The sequence below is a fragment of the Cavia porcellus genome, unplaced genomic scaffold, assembly GCF_034190915.1.
Source record: "Cavia porcellus strain 051 isolate PalLab524CR breed Dunkin Hartley unplaced genomic scaffold, mCavPor4.1 scaffold_10, whole genome shotgun sequence".
Taxonomy (NCBI): domain Eukaryota; kingdom Metazoa; phylum Chordata; class Mammalia; order Rodentia; family Caviidae; genus Cavia; species Cavia porcellus.
Genome location: NW_026947493.1, coordinates 71,336,675 through 71,353,702, shown reverse-complemented (window position 1 = coordinate 71,353,702; position 17,028 = coordinate 71,336,675). Strand labels below are relative to the sequence as shown.

At 36.6% G+C, this 17,028-nt stretch overlaps 1 protein-coding gene across 5 annotated transcripts in view; it reads left to right on the top strand.

The window, feature by feature from the left end:
• Stk3 (serine/threonine kinase 3) overlaps nucleotides 1–11,373 on the top strand; it is a 318,102-nt gene extending 306,729 nt beyond the window's left edge. For all 5 annotated transcript variants that reach the window (XM_063257610.1, XM_063257611.1, XM_063257615.1 and 2 more), the window contains one exon: nucleotides 10,063–11,373. In XM_063257610.1, coding sequence (XP_063113680.1) covers nucleotides 10,063–10,221 — 159 coding nt within the window. In that variant the 3' untranslated portion in view covers nucleotides 10,222–11,373. The remainder of the gene's footprint in view (nucleotides 1–10,062) is intronic.
• Nucleotides 11,374–17,028: the final 5,655 nt, after the last annotated feature.

Sequence of the window (17,028 nt, the reverse complement as noted above, 5' to 3'; positions counted from 1 at the left end):
CCTCAGCTGCTTCAGTTTTTCAAAGTTTTCTCTTTCTTCTTTGGTAGCATAGTTCAGCAGAGCTGGCGGTTGTGACTGTTAAAAGTAGTAGGGTGTAAGGGCTCGATACTAACAGGTCTGGTCGCGCATCTGGTGAGATGAGGCCATGGACACAGCTGGAAAGAAAGCAACAGGCCACGTGTGTTTCCCACAGCTGGGGTGATGGAGCCTGACCAAGTGACACCACCACGCGCTTTGGTTAAAAGAACTACAGCAGGGAAGACTTGCACATGCCTGACCAGAGATGGGCTGGAAGACCACTGTAAATTGGACATCCATTCATCTGGAACAGCTTGTTTTCTTTGAAAGTAATTCCCTTATCTATAGTATTTTTCAAAGTTAACTTATCCTTTCTGTATTTCACCTCCACTCTGAATCTAACAAGACAAAGGAAGACTCACTCATACCTGCTGGCACTGAGTACGGGGTACTCATCAGTGGGTCTGTTGCACCATTTACCTGAAACTGAGAGTTACACAATACTTTCGAAGAATACAGAATGGTTTCAGAATAATTATCCAATGAGTAAATCATTCTTGGAATAGCAGTATATATCAGTTGCTTGCTAACAATATCTTATGGAAAGTTCCTCACGAACACATTGACTTTAACAGCCACATAAGCTATTTTATTATTTTTTCCGCAGGAGGTAAACCAAGAGTATGTCTTTCATTTGGTTAGTAATTAAAGATACATTTTTCCTTTAATTCTTATTAAAGTGGACTTTTAAAAGACTGAGCTGAAATTTCATCCTGTAAAATAAAATATAAAAATTTACTAGTAAAAATACCTCAAATTAATGTATGTTATTCAAACCAGAGCTCAAATTCTGATCCCCAAGTTTCCACTCATGACCACAATTTCTTGGCTTCCCAGTTTATAGACGCAAAGTAAGATCAGTCACTCTCTATGGATCCTCTAGCCAGTCTCTGCCTCTGCCTCCCTGTTCTGATTAGCAGAGAAACCACTCTGAAAGCAGGTGTCTAATTCAAGGGCAGGTCACATCAAAGGATTGCTTCCTCTGGAAGAGGCAGCTGCTGAGTCCAGCCCTCACGCTGGAAACATTTGGAAAGGCACTCATTGTGCACCATAATATCAGAGGTAAAATTTCAGTGCCATGTTCTTTACTCAATTGGTTGATATTGAAAGCACAATTTTGGAAAACTCAACTTAGTGCTATTCTTAAACTAAAAATGTTAAAGCCTTTATGGACCATTCATTTATTATAGTCATCAAAGTATAAAAATTGCGATGTTTAAGTAATTGTGTTTGTGCATGACACTGGTGTTACTTTATTTTCAGTGGTGTATGCATATTAGTTGTCTAAGATAATGATATAACCCACAAATACGTTTATTCTCTTCCCAAACAAGAACATTGGAAGCATGAAATGTTTACCTCTGAAAGTTGATGTCTCACTTACAGGATACATTGAAAGTAGTAAGTTGCTAGTTCTGTGTTTCTTTACTCTCATTTTCTGCCTTCTTTTTATCTTAGAGCCATAGAATTGATGACCATATTTTTAAACAAGTATTAATGGAAGGACAAGAGTAGAAACTATCAGCTTCATTTCCTCCATTGGTGGTTTTGGTTTTACAGTTGCACAAGACTGATTATTATTAAAATAGGAATGGATTTTGTGTTTGGAACATTTTTCAGAAGACGTCTTATACTTTTTCTCTTCAGTCTACCCCTTTAAATACCTGAGTCCCTTTATGGAGTTTTAATTTAATTTGTACATTTGTTAATAGATGGGAAACTAAAAATACTATTTCAGCCACCAACCATGATCTCCTCAGGTGGTTTCCTTGATGTAGATGTAATGTTCTGCTTCCTCATTGGTAACTAAGCTCATTGGCCAAGTAAAAATGAAGAACTTTGATCTAATTTAATACTGCTTTTTAAGTTTCTTAAAAATCTATCTGCTATATTTTGAGTTCATATTTTGTAGATAGCATCAGACTAAGATTGTTACGCCATAGTGTTTTTAAAGAATTACAGATTCAGATGTCTCAAAACTAAAGTATAGAAATTCTGTTTATTTTTAGATGGTGCTTCAGTATTAAAAATTATGTATTTTAATCTGAATGTTATGATCTGTATTTTTAGCTGACCTCTATTTTATCTTAAAACTATTGAATAGATAACAGTGAATTTTTATATCATTGTGATATGAAGCTAATGTAATTTAAATAATAAGAGTAAATATTGTGATGTCAGTAGAGTAGAAAATTGTATAAATGGCCATACTTGGTGATATTAATAAGTATTATGCTCAGTGAACCTAATTCCATGTATATTTACCCAAAGATTGAGTGTATATTATTATCATTTCAAAGTATTTTTGAACAGAAACTATTTTTCTTTGAAATCATGAGTCATTCATTATCCAAATAAATTATTTTACATGGACAGTAAACATGTAGTGGAACATGGGTCCATCCTACTGTAAATGTAATTAAATATGTTGAGAAATATCTGGTTTTCCCAGATAACTCTTTTTGCTTTACTTAATTAAAATGTACCTACTTGATAACATAACAAATCTTTTTTTTAAAAAGGTAATCTGTACTACAAAGTAGAGAACTTTTTTGTTGCACAGTGGCACTAGATTCCACAGCAGGAGCTTTATGTTCTAAAAAGAGCTTCCAAGAATTAAAGCCAGACATTTTCCCTCAGGAGTTACCAAAAGACCTACCACTTTTCACTCATTCAGTAAATATTTATTAGGAACCTACTATATTCCTGTATTCTGAGCACTGTGGATATAGCTGTTTAGAAGGCAGAATCTCTATCTTGATGGAATTGACAGTCTGGGGAAGTAAAAGAGGAATGAAGTTGCTGTCCTTAACTGGGTAAATGTCAAATGAAGATACTTTCAGGTAGTTATTTGACGACAATAGAGGTGCCTGTAGGAAAGCGAGACTCAGTATCTGGTACCCCAGCCAGCTGCTTACTAAGCTAGTTGAACCTACAAAGCCACTAATGTGCCACTGAAACAGTACAGTGAACAAGCTGCTGGTCATGGTAATGGGGTAGTAACTATTTTAACAAAGACTGTCTGCTTCTTGCCTAAAGAGATTTTGCAGTTAGAATAATTCTATAAGTAAGGTCAGAGCCCCCGGGAAAACAGAACCATGGTGCAGTGTGCTAGGAAAGAAGAGATTAGGGGACAACCCTCATCTTCTTTGGGTCCCAGTGGTCCCTGGAGAATGTACAAAAAAGTTTCCATGATCTCTGTACCCTAAAACAAGAAGTTATAAGTGATACTGCTACCCAGATGGCTTCCAGGCCAGAAGAAATAAAGAAGGACGGGCATCAGAATAATGCTGACCAACACATCAGTCTCAGAGAGAGACAGAGACAGACAGACAGACAGACGTGCAGTGTGCAAACCACCAACCCACCAGTAATCAACTAACCAGAGCAAGATTAGGGAGCCCTGCCCTCACTGACCTTTGTCTCTTTCCCAACTCCTAGTCCCAGAAGAGCTAGACCTTGAGAAAGAATGGGAAAAAGCTTTTGGACAGCCCATGCTAAATGGAAGGGGCAAAGTGAATCATAGCTCTGGACTTTTAATAACTAAAAGTCAGTGAGATCTACCCAAGATACCTTAAGGGACATGTCGGGGGAATTTGGCATACTACAACTAAAAAGATATGATTGGAGAAAAAACAAAATATGTCAATGTATATATAATAGTTCCACAGAGATTTGGTAACCAATAAACTCATTTTTGATCTTCCATAATAAATATTTGTCATGCTGTTAATTTTTTGATGGACGTATGAAAATAATATTGATCACTTGATTTGTTAAGCCCTCATTTTGTGGCTTAATTTGTTTTTAAACTTCAAAATGCTGATCAGCATTATGGAGATAAGGCATCACCCCAACGCTAATAAATAAAACCTTTTCATCTGCCCTTAATATGTCCAGAAAGATTTTAATTTTGGGTTGATTTTGAGATATTCAAATTTGATTGTCCTGGGGTCTGCCTAGAATTTTTTTTTTTGACCTAGAATTTTAAAGCTGATCACAGTATATGTAAGAACAAATCTGTACGTGAATCAAGTTTTAAAACTGATCACAATATATGTAAGAACAGATCTGTATGTTAATCAAATTTTTCCTAGATGTTTTAGCAGATAAAACTACCTACTTGAAACTGTAAAGCATAAAAACCAAGAGTTCACCTGCCACTGAGGAATGCAGCTAAAATGTCACCGTTTGTTTTTTAAATGAGTGACCAGGATTTCTCCAGGACAAGATAACTGTAGTAATACTCATCCGTCTGAAGAACATCTGCTAGGTCCAAGCAAACAGCGCCACTCAACCAACTTACTGGTTTTGTCAAAGCATGTTTTTAGTGATAAAATTACGAAATCTATTCCAAAGGACAATGTAGAAATGTGTTTATGTTGCTAAACAGCTGGTTCAAGGGGAAAATTTCTATTTATATCATGTTTAAACATGAATAAAACGTATTAATATCTTGTAAGTAAAATACTTTGCTAGATTCAACCTGGGAATGAAATGAGATTTTTAAATAATATTTCCCAATGTTTAATCTATAAACAAAAATGTTTGAATCAATTGTTGGATTTTTGAAGTACTTTTGTAGTTGTTAGGAAACCCAAGAAACAGCTCTTGGGTCCAATCCAAATTCATGTTAGTGGGTTTCACGTTGTCTTTGTATGCCTGCATAAAACCTCTAGCCGTGTGCTCTAGGGTGGGTCACTAGGGCCCTCTGACTGTTCTGGCCTGGGAAGAGGAGTTTGGTAATGTCTGCCCACTGAGGCAGTTGGGATGGGACGATGTAGTGCACAGGGCCTGGGATACTGTTCAACACGCTATAAATTATCTGCTGTAGTCATTCAGTCACCTGAAGAATGGACTGCTCAGCTCACAACAGGATAAATAGTGTCTGTTTAAGGAAGAGGAGTCTGCTAGTAGAACTGATGACAGCACAGCTTGTAAGATCATGTTTTATAAGGGATTCACAGTGAGAAATCAGCTTTTCTTCTAGTGTTGATTGCCTAAAATTACCAGTATGATTCTTACAAGTGCATGTTTTAATGATTCTTATAAATGCATGTTTTAAGTAGCTATGCAGACTTGCCTTCAAACAGGCTTCATAGCATTTCCTTTTTTACATGCTTCTCAGTGCCAGAATTTAAGCCGGGAAAATGAGTTGATATAATACTTTCTTTTTAGCCTAAAGTGTACTACCTGCTACCCCTGTTGCTCGACCTTGTTGGCAGAAAGCCCTTACCTGTTTATGTATAGATCTCAAATGATCAGTGCAGTTGCCTCAGTTCTGATAGTACTGGGCGTGTTTCCTGCTCTTAGTAAAATGAGTGTGGCAGCCGCCATGAACAGTGTTTTCTAAAACCAGACCAGATTCTGTTCAACAAAGTGAAACTTTGAGTTAGAATGGAATATTAAGAGGAGAGGGAGTATGATGCTGCAGGCCACAAACAACTCAAAACAGTCTGAGGCACGCACTGGTAAATCTTACAAAATGCTATAGGCAATTCAGCATCAAAATTGCCATAGAAAATTATTGTTGTTAGCCATTCTGTTGATAGTTCATATTGTTAGAATTGCTAGCAGATGGGAAAATAGATGAGTCAGGATATAGTACTAGCAATCCATATTTTTTTAATCACAGGCCACTAATAAGATCTGTAGCATCTGTGAGATTTATTTAAACAGTTGCTAGGAAGAGTTTGTTTTCCCAGTAAACATAGCAAACCTTGTACAGGATTCTCTTGATTGACTGTTTGACTAAATGTGTTAAGTTTAACATCTAAAACCATGTGCTTCATTGTGATAGTGTCTCATTTATTTTACATACTGATTATTCTAGAAACTTGTAGGCCCAGTTAGTCTTGAAATGTATTTATACATTTTAACTTTATAGTTCTGTCTTTGCTATTTTTGAGATTGAAATTTTTAAAAATCTGCTACAATTAGGACTATTTTTTACAAAACAAAACAATATAAAAATACAAAGGATTTCATCCAGGTGTGGTGATATACATCTGTAATCCCAGTATTCTGGACAGGGGGCTCTCAAGTTGTTCCAGCCTATTGTGGACAACTTAGTAACCTAGCAAAAACCTGTCGTTAAAATTGAAAAAAAAAATATACCAACCATATGTGGCTTACTATGAAGGCCCTGGATTCAATTCCCAGTAACACTAATTAAATAAGTAAATACACAAGCTGCCTAAGGTTTTCCCATGGATATAGTAAAACTATTTTAGAAAGTAGTATTTTATCACTTGAATATACTATTTTAGGTTTTTATGGTAGACTGGATGTGTACACGTAAAGGAAGTTGTACTTTTACTAACAGTTCTTATTGATCATTCGTAAGGAACCTTTTAGCACTTCTCATGGAGTTCAGAAATCTAATTATTAAAGATTTGAACTGTCAAAATTATCAGCGGATTGATTTAATCTTATTTTTCATCTTCTTACATCCTGGAGTTATTTTTACTGCTGTTTTGTATCACTGAGTTATTTCTGCTGCTGTTTTATGTGAGAGGAAATGAATTACTAACTTACATGTATTTTACTTGGGTTTTCTTTTCTTTCTTCTTATTAGAAGTGCTAAGAAATGCAATATTTTTAGATATTGATCTGTTATCTAAGCTCTTGGATGAACTGTGGTAGTCCAGGGCTATCATTAATAAAATGAGTTAGTTGCTTATTAGTCTGTCACTCATACAGCAAATTAGCAATTTTCAAAAAATGTTAAGTTCATACTGAAAAATAATTTTGACCTTTTCATTTAACTTATGATCAAGTGTATACCCATCCATCTACTTATCATTTGCACTTTTTCTTTAAAGGCCTTCGTTTAAAGAAAAAAAAAAAAACCAAACCAGGAGATCTTGGCCTACCAGTTGACTTAATGCTTAACGAGAATAGCAATTCTGCCTTTTGTTGCTGAGCTTCTGCTGTTTTTCCCGCTTCAAGAGATTGCTCTATAAAAATGCTTTCCAGTTCACCAGGGCCTTTATAGCTGAATACTTTAAAAACATTTCCCTTTTAGTTTAGGTTGAATTCCCTGGGGATTTCTCAGTAACATGCTCACTTGTGACTTCACACTTTGAACTCTCTGACAGTGCTAGATTAACAATTTTAAATTCAGTCACTGTAGACTTCTATTTGAATTACTTACTTGGAAACATGACCAAGTCTCCAGTAAAGTTTTATATTAGATAACTACTTAGTGTGAACTTTCAGAATAAAAAATCTGCCCTCTGACAGAAAGCAGTTAGCATGTTTCACTTTCCTCCATTCTTTTATCTTCTCTTTTCTACTTTAAAACTAAGAAAATCTGTTACGTTTTAATGAAGGAAGAAAAAACCCTAACTAGAATTTAAGTGCTGTATTAGTCACCATTCCAATGCTGGGACAAAACAAATAACCCAACATAAATCATTTAAAAGAGGAAATGGGTCTTTTGGCTCTTGGTTTCAGAGATTCAGTCCATAGTAAGCTGCCTCCTTAACTTTTAGGCCTGTAGTGAGGCCTCGTCATGGAGTGAATGTGGGGCAGAGGAAAACTGTTTACCTCATGGCAGCCAAGACGCAGAGAGCAAGGCCGAGAGAGAGAGAGAAGGGGCTTGAAACAGGATATACCCTTCAGGGCCTCTCCAGGGACCTGCGTCAGGCCCTGTGTCTGCAGTGTGCTCAGCTATGAATTTGTCAATGGATTGATTAATGAGGTCATATTGAAAATACAAAAATCTATTAAAAGAAGAAAATACATCTTCTGGTTAACATGAAGTGAAACAGAGGGCACTGAAGTGGAATTGGATCCTTTGTAGATGTGTGTGTGGTGGCGGGGGTGGGTAACTTCTCTCCCAGGGAAATGTGGTTTGTGTCTGCATTAGCCTTTCAACTCCATATTACTTGTTCATACAGTTCAGAAAGTACCAAAGTTTCCTCACAGCTTGATCTTTTTCCCACAGTGACTTAAACAGATGGATAATTAATACTTGAATTAAAAATCAAAGAAAATATATAACAACACTGAATTAATAAATGTGCTTATAGCATAATACAAAAAGCTAGATACTTTTGTGACATATGCCTAAAGAATAGTGGCTTATATTGCACATACCAGAATTGCTTGTGGCCCAAAACAAGTGGTACTCACGTTGTGAGTACTCACCATGGAGCCCATGCCCTCTTCTGTAATGCTGCCATCCGTAAGACGTCTTTGAAACTCCTTCGGAATTTCCTTCAGAGGCAGGGACTCATTATTTTCAGTACCCTCAGAATATTTTCAGCTGAGAGTGGATTTGATTTGGGGAAACAGGAGTCACTTAGGGCCAGGTGTGGTGAGTAAACTGGAGGATCAATTGAGAAGTGCTATTTTGGGTAATTATAAGTAAGGAGAATGTTTTATGGCTTGACTCATAAAATAGCCAAAGATAGTTATCTTAAAAGAGAAGATGAGCTTTTTATCATTTAAAACCAAGTCTGATTGCTCTTACATAATTGGCCTGCCCCGCAATTGATCATGGCTTCCTGAAGTCTGAACCTGTGTTGCCTGGGTCCCAGGCCCCACTGGGCCTGTTCTTACTTTCTGTAGTCCTACCATGGAGTCCTCCTCTGACCCCTTTCTCCCTAGTGTTTATGGTTATTCACTTAACATGCACTGCTCTGAGACACCCTCCCTTTCGAGGACTAGCCTCTACTCCCAAAGGGAATCCAGTTCACTCCGCAGGTTCCACTGAATTTACCACAGGCTCCTTTGTTTAGGGGGAACTTTATTCAGACAAATAATAGACCCCAATCCCTGGAAAATGCACACATGAACCTTCAGAATTTGCACTCAAAAGCTTATTCATGGACTTACGTACTTCTCACTGTGATCTGTACCACACTCAGTGGGACTTTGCTGTGTGGGGTTCTGTGTCAGTCTTTCAGAAACAATTGACTTACTAGGTTTCTGAAGGACAAGGGAATAGTGTTTTACATTCTTTATTATACCCACCAAGATACTGCATATATGACACTAGTGTGCTCTAAGTCATTGTGGTTTAGTAGGCTTTTTTAAACCACCTGCCTACCACTGTCCCTATAATACTTAGTTTTTAAAGGAGACAGTGTTTTAGTTTTTTTAATGTTAATGAAAGAAAAGTTCAATGTATTAGGTTACATATTACAGAACATCCTGTGCCCCCCAGTACTACAAAATGTGTCTCAGAAATAATGCATTATCTTATTGCTTTGACATTATAAATACAGTAAATCTCAGGATGCCATAGATCCCATTATATAGCAGAGCAGATTTTATCCCCCTTACATGTGACATGAGGTGTCTCTCCTGCTGTTACACAGAAAACCAGTAAAGGATGTGCCACTGTTGTCTCCTAAAGCCAACCTAATGTATATAGTGAAGATTTCAGAGGTACTTCATTTTCAAATTGGCAAGTCCACATCTGAATTTACACAACACAGTTTGTATCAGATTTGAGATATAAAATACTTGGAGCAAAATATTCCTAACAATGCAGTTTTCAGTCTCGATGCTTAAAAAGTAAACTTTCAGTTAAGTGGAGGATAAAACTGTTAATCTTGGCTGGCCTCAGCTCTCAGATGTACCCTGTGGCCATGACTGTTGTAGCACTCTGTAACTGGCTAGGATGGGAGAGATTGGAATTTCCATCCCAGGAGCAGCCTGAACAGCTGCTTGTCAACAGTGATAGTGCTGTCTTTGTGCTTTTTTATTTTTTAACAGGGATATATTTCATCAGCTTTTTCTTTTATTTTCTCTTTCCTAAAAGTAGACATTATGATAATTCTTTACAAATTACTTGAAGTTCTTGCAAACTATGGCTGTTTTTCTTCAGGGAAGATATTCCCATTTTAATTGTTGACCTTCTTTCTAAAGTGATACAAAGAATTTTGTTGGCATCTTAATGTTAAAATTTGTTTGACTTTAATGTATTGTAGATATTGTGCTATACTAATGTCTTTGTCTCTGTCTATATAGTTAAAAAATCTAAGTTTAGAAGAACTACAGATGCGATTAAAAGCACTGGACCCCATGATGGAACGTGAAATAGAAGAGCTTCGACAAAGATACACTGCGAAAAGACAGCCCATTCTGGATGCGATGGATGCGAAGAAGAGAAGACAGCAGAACTTTTGATTCTGATTTCACCTCTTACTACTTAACTCTGGAGACCAAGAAACCACTAAGAATTGAAGGAATATTAGAATTTTTTAAACCCCTAACATTTATACCCCGCATCTAGGCAAAGATCAAAAACTTAATGATGATACATACTATGTAAATTTCCAAAAGGCAAAATTTACATTTATATCCACTATATTTTCATTTTTAATTGAGGACAATAGAAATGTCTTCTTTTTTGTCAGCTGAAAACCATTCTAAAATGAAAACTATATTTAGAGACCTTGAAAATCCAAAGCTATTGTTTAATTGTACAGCACTGATGGGCTTTATGTCACAATATTCTTTATTCCTATCTGGAAGCCTATTTATTGTACTCCCTTAGGTAGACTTATTTATTTATGCTATTTTACTTTGTTTTGTTTTTTAAAACACAAAATTGGATAGCTTTGGTGAAGGTAGAAACATATTAATGGATAATAATGTACAACCAAATTATACTTCAAGCTCCGGGTATATTCCTCAATTTCCAGGATAGTTTTCTAATAGAAGAAAAGCAGTAATAGCAATAACACCCAAATGGGCTGTACGTTTTTTGTATTGAAGCAATAATTCCATTTTTACCTTTTGAAATTTTGATTGTTGACATTTGCTACAAATAGAACTATATATATTTAGGTCAAACAGAGCTATAATGTTTAAAACCAAAGAAATCAATGGAATCCTTGCACCAAAAAAAGTGTGATAAATATTTTAAAAGAAATGAAACCTTAATACAGATATAATTTGTTAATACTGTTTCATGCTTCATATGTAGATCTTTTAGCTAAACTGAATTAAACTTGCAGTGAGCTCATCAAATTTATTTCTGTGAAATTTTCCTCTACTATTACAGGGCTTTGTGTTGATTTCATTTATTTCCTGAGAGTTGGTAAACATCATGTGCCTGAGGATTAAAAATGGCAAAAATATTTCTACTGAACTGTGCAAACCTTGGGACTGAAAAATACTAAAACCATTAAAAAATCTATTTCTAAACTTGAACATTTGCATAACTGAACTGGGACCAGTTTTTTCCATATGGCCATCTTGACAGTGTTTGTTCTTTTATGTATTTAATTACTATGTGGAAGTCATAAAGACAAATAAATTTTACTGTGCCACCCAGCAGATTTCATTTTGGTATCTTTTTTAAAACTCATGATATGGACTCTTGTATTTCTCCAGGCAAGAAAGATATTAGGCATGGCAGCCTAGATTGTATGGTGGCAGCAACATTAAAACTTCAGTGGCTTCATGAACAAGGTCACTCTTCACTTAAGCTCCAGGCCCATCCCATATTTGTAGGAGACCCTGCTCCTATCGTCCACATCCAGGGACATGCTGATGCAACATTTGTGGTCACTGCTATCAAGGGACAGGACCCCAGCAAGTCTCACGTTCACTGTAGCCAACGGGGGCACATGTCAAGTCAGCCACAACTCTGTATTTAGAACTAGTCATGTGGCCACTCCTGATTTCCAGAGAGCCAAGAGCTTTATTAGTAGCTGGAGTCACTGACATCTGCCCCAGAAAGTATGTCAACTCTGGAAAGTTTCCTTCCTGATTACAATGACATTTATGCCCAAAGTAATACCTTGAAGTAGCATTTGTGTCTGCTTTGTTGAGCCCTTACAAGTAACATATTGTAAAATTGCATATAAATGTCTGCCTTATTATTAAAGGGTTTATTTTGAACATGCCAGAGCTTTATGTAATACATTAATAAGATGTTTTTAGTGCTTCAGATAATCTTTGTTGAAGTTCATTTGGAACAGTCAAATCAGTTGACTAAATTTACCCATTTTCCTTTATTTTTCTTTCCCCATTCCCATACCTTGCCTAATACAGTAAGATTAAATAACTGATTTTTGTACCATCCAAGCAAAACTACCTATATGAAATGGAAAGAAACTTGAGAAGATTATTACTCTCTAGTTTTCAAATTTGTAATACTCATGTAGATTAAGTCAATGCGGTCTGTTAACCACTTTTACTAATTCAGTCTGAAAAGTCTTCCTTTTAGTGTGTCATGTTCTAGTCACATAGTTTTTATGCAAATAGACTATATTCTTTTGTTATATCTGTTTATATCTATTTAAATATACATATGTTGGACTGGGGATACAGCTCAGTGGCACAGCACCTGCCTGGCAAGCACAAGGTTGTGAGTTCCCCAGTACCTAAATAAATAAATGTATATATACACATATTTAAGGGAATCAGTAGCAATAAGTATTTTATTTTCAAGCTATAGGAAAACTCCAAAACACTTTAAAATAATCTACCTTAAGAGTTCTCCTATCTTCCTTCTTACACAAAAACAAAAAAAACTCAGCTAAGATAGCAGAGCAATAAGTAGCAAGAGAAAAACCCCAGAGAGTCGCCATCTAGACACTGGAATATAACAATGTGAGGAAGATAGAGGAGGGAAGTGCATCCCCTGGACCAGAAATAATCTGATACATGGATTGAAGCCTGCGGGGAGAGTGAAGAGAGAAACTTCAACAAAGAAGGAGCTGGCTGGTGGTACCTTTTCCCTGAGACAGAACACACTGCAAAGAGGAGTGGTTCAAACCTGCAGGGACACTGGTAGCTGGTGACCATAGAGAGAGGCTGCATTGTAGGGGAGCAGTGGACGTGAAGAACTGCACTGGCTGAAGGTGAACGCAGAGGGTTCCGTCTTCCCACAGGAAAGAGCAGTTGGCCTGGAGCCATCTTGGAGCTGGGCTCTGCTGAGATCAGAACTCAGAACTGCGACTGGCTCGTCAAATGGCTTCCAGCAGGACTCAGACCCATGGAAGGTGCTCAGAAGGCAGTGCGCCAAATGGAACTGGTCCCGGCCAGAAAGTGCAAGTTTGCAGAGCTTATGCAGTAGCCCACCAAACAGCTACTGCTGGCTTGGATAGATCAGCACAGATTGAGACTGTCTCTACAGGTTGTCTGCCAATGGAGCAGAAACAAACTTGGACAACCTAGAAATGGGCTTTTATCTTCTCTCTTTTTTTTTCCTTTGTTTTGTTTTTTCTCCTTCATTGTTTGATCCTATTTTTATGTAAGTTGAACGTAGTCTCTAGCCTCTCTGTGGTTGTAGTTCTGTTCTTTTTACTTCTTCATTCTCTCTTCCCCTCCAGTACTCTGTACCAGTTTCCCAAAGTTAGCATGATCCCCCTTCATCTTCCAGCCTTACTTCTAATCTCTTCCTCTTTTTCCACTTCTCTATGGGGGACTCTTACCCCATTTTAAATTCTAGCCTGAGGGCAGAATTGACAGTAAGGACTTGTATACAGCATATAATTTTCTGGTTTGTTTTACCTTTTGTTATGAAACCGCAAATCTAGTTCATGCATTTGAAACCGTCAAATTAATGGTTAGCTCATTTTGTCATTTTCTAGGCAGTGTTCAATTGTGTTGGTACCACAGTAGCCAAAAGTGACATAATTGCTCTAAACAACTGTTCAACCTGGTATTTCATGACTGAGATTGACTAAGGGTCACAGAAAATAGTGTGGTACATTGCCAACGAACAAAGGACAGGGCCAAACAAGCAGCAGCTTCTCATCTCCAACAAATTGAAGAGATAGGATTTTGCAACAGACTCAAAACCCAAAAACCAGCTCTACCTGGAAGATACCTTGGAGAAGTAGTCATTACCTGAGGAGCCTAAATACTAGCAATAAAGCAACCCACCACAGGCAATTTACAAACATCATCCCAGGAATTAAACAAAAAAAAGAAAAAGAAAAGACACTTAAGATGCAATCCCAGACATCGAGTTCACCAAAGGCAAAGTCAGGGGCCAATGAGATGAGACAATCCAAAAGCCTCCCTCATGGCCTCTCTGAAGTGTTAACAACAAAGCAATTGAAAAAAATCGATGCTCTTGAAAAATCAAATCAGAAATAGACTCTCAGATAACTGCAGAAATGGTGTCCAAAATTAAGACCATGCTTAGTAACACTAGAGCAGATACAAAAAAATTAGATGAGCTTAAAATTAGGAAAGCCATGAATACTCAGCATAGGAAACAAATGCAATCCCTAAGGCAGATTTCAAGCAGCTATCCAGAACAAAAATTCCATTGAAAGTATTTGAAGCAGATTAAGCCAATGTGAGGACAAGATCTCAGATACAGAAGACAGGTTTGCAGTTAGTGATCATGAAAAGAAAGATTTCTCAAAAATAGCAAGGGAACATGAGAAATCAATCCAGCAGCTGCTAGATGAGAAAAGAGTAAGAGGGGAAGCCAATGACAAGGATCTCAAAACATACCAGTTATAACCATCAATGTTAATGATCTCAATTCAATCAAGAGACACAAATTGGCAGATAGACTTAAGAAGCAAGATCAAACAATATGCTGCACAGAAGAAAATTTAATTCAAAAGTTCATAGAGTGAAAGTCAAAGGATGGAAAACTAAACTACTCCATGAGATATGAACTCCCAAAAAAGGAAGAGTAGCTATTCTATTTGCAGACAAAGTGAATGTCAAGCCAAGACATTAAGAGAGATAAAGAAGGTCAATACATTCTTGTAAAGCAACAATCTTAAGAGGAAGAGATAATCATAAATATATATGCAATAATACCAATGCATCCAACTATATAAAACAAATATTAAAGGGCATGGAAAGTCAGAAGCCTGAGGATGCTGGAAAACCAAGCAACGAGCTTGCCTCCCTGGAAAGCGGCTGTGCTGTGGCAGGCTATGGCCCCTCCAAGGGAAGAACCACTAGTGTCTTAAGATCCACACCATGTTGGAACTTAGGGCACTGGGAAACCAAGCAACCAGCCTGCCTCCTGCTAAGCAATAGTGAGCCTACCGGTGCATAGGCTGAGAGTCAAACATCCCACTTCCCCTACCCCCTGTTAGCAAATGTGAATCAGAGATATGAGCATCTCTTGGGAGATTGACCATATGCAAAATAGCAAATAAGGGGGATTTCCTTCTACCATCTCTTGGAAGGCAAATATTTTTACTACTGTTTTGCTTTATTCTGATTAATGGTACTGCTCTATTCAATATTCTGTTTTGATAAGTTCTACAATGTTCTGTATTTCATTTTATTTTGCTATCTGTGATTGAAAGAACAACTATTGTGAAGATAACGAGATACGAGATATATTGTGATACCTATTACTGTTATCCTGATAACCTACTGTGAAGTTCTGTGTCAATTTCACTACCATGTCTCAATTGGCTTTGTTCTGTCTTGTTCTGTTGTATTTTACTACTTTCAAAAGAAAAAAAAGAAAAATCAGATAAGCCCTAATACAATTGTATTGGGTGGTCTCAATACCACACTGTCACAAGACAACAGATCAACTAGACAAAAAATCAACAATGAAATACCAGAACTGAACCAAAATTTGAACAAATGGACTTAGTAGATGTCTACAGAGTGTTCACCCTCAACATCAGAATACACATTCTTAGCTGCACACTGGGCATTCTCTAAAACTGACTGCCTACTAACTTACAGAACATGCTTAAATAAATTCATAGGGATTGAAATCGCCCCATGCATATTGTCAGGCCATAGTGCAATGAAATTGTAAATCTATGGCAAAAGAAACTGCAAGAACTTCATAAACACATGAAAATTAAATAGCACTCTCCTGAACACCCAGTGGGTCACAGATGAAATTAAAGAATTAAAACAGTTTTTACAGCTGAATGATGACAGTACAGCATACTGGAATTTACAGGAATCAATGAAATCAGTCCTAAGAGGGAGATTTATAGCTATAAATGCCCATATCAGAAAAAAGAGCAAGTGCATATAAAAAGCTTAATGATAAACCTCAAACTTCTAGAAAAAAAGCAGGCTAAGCCAAAAGCTCATACAAGGGAGGAAATTATAAAGATCAGAGCAAAACTTAACAAAATGGAGACTAAAAAATCAATAAAAAGAATTAATGAAGAATTGGTTCCTAAAGATTAAATAAAAATGACAAAACCTTATCCTACCTTAACAAAAAAAAAGGAGAAAAAAAGACTCAAGTACACAATTAGAAATGAAAAAGATGAAATGGAAATCGCCACAGACCCTGCAGAAATCCAGAAGATCATCTATACCTACTTTGAAAAATTGTATTCTAGTAAGATGGAAAATACAGAAGTGGACAGATTCCTAGATACATATGAACCACCAAAGCTGAACCAAGAAGCTATAAAAATCCTAAATAAATCAATATCAATTAATGAAATTTAAAATATAATTAAAAACCAACAAAGAAAAGCCTAGACCCTGGTGGATTCTACAAGAAATTTAGAGAAGACGTAATAATACTACTTCTCAAACTCTAATGAAATTGAAAGGGAAGCAATACTCGCAAATTCATTCCTGGAACTAAATCATTCCTGATACTAAACCTGAGAAGAACTAAGAAAGAGAATTACAGTCCAGTCACCCTAATGATCATAGATGCAAAAATCCTCAATTAGATACTGGCAAACAATGCAACAAATCATCAAAAAGATTATATACCATGACCAAATGGGATTTATCCCAGGGATGCAGGGATGGTTCAACATATACAAATCAATAAATGAAATACACCATATTAACAGAGCAAAGGACAAAAATCTTGATCATCTCAATAGATGCAGAAAAAGCTTTTGACAAAGTCCAATACCCATTCATGATTTTTAAAAAGCCCTACAGAAAATTTGAATAAATAGTCTTTATCTCAACCTGATAAGAGCCATCTATGACAAACCAATAGCCAACATCATACTAAATGGACAAAAACTGAAAGCTTTCTCTCAAAAATCAGGA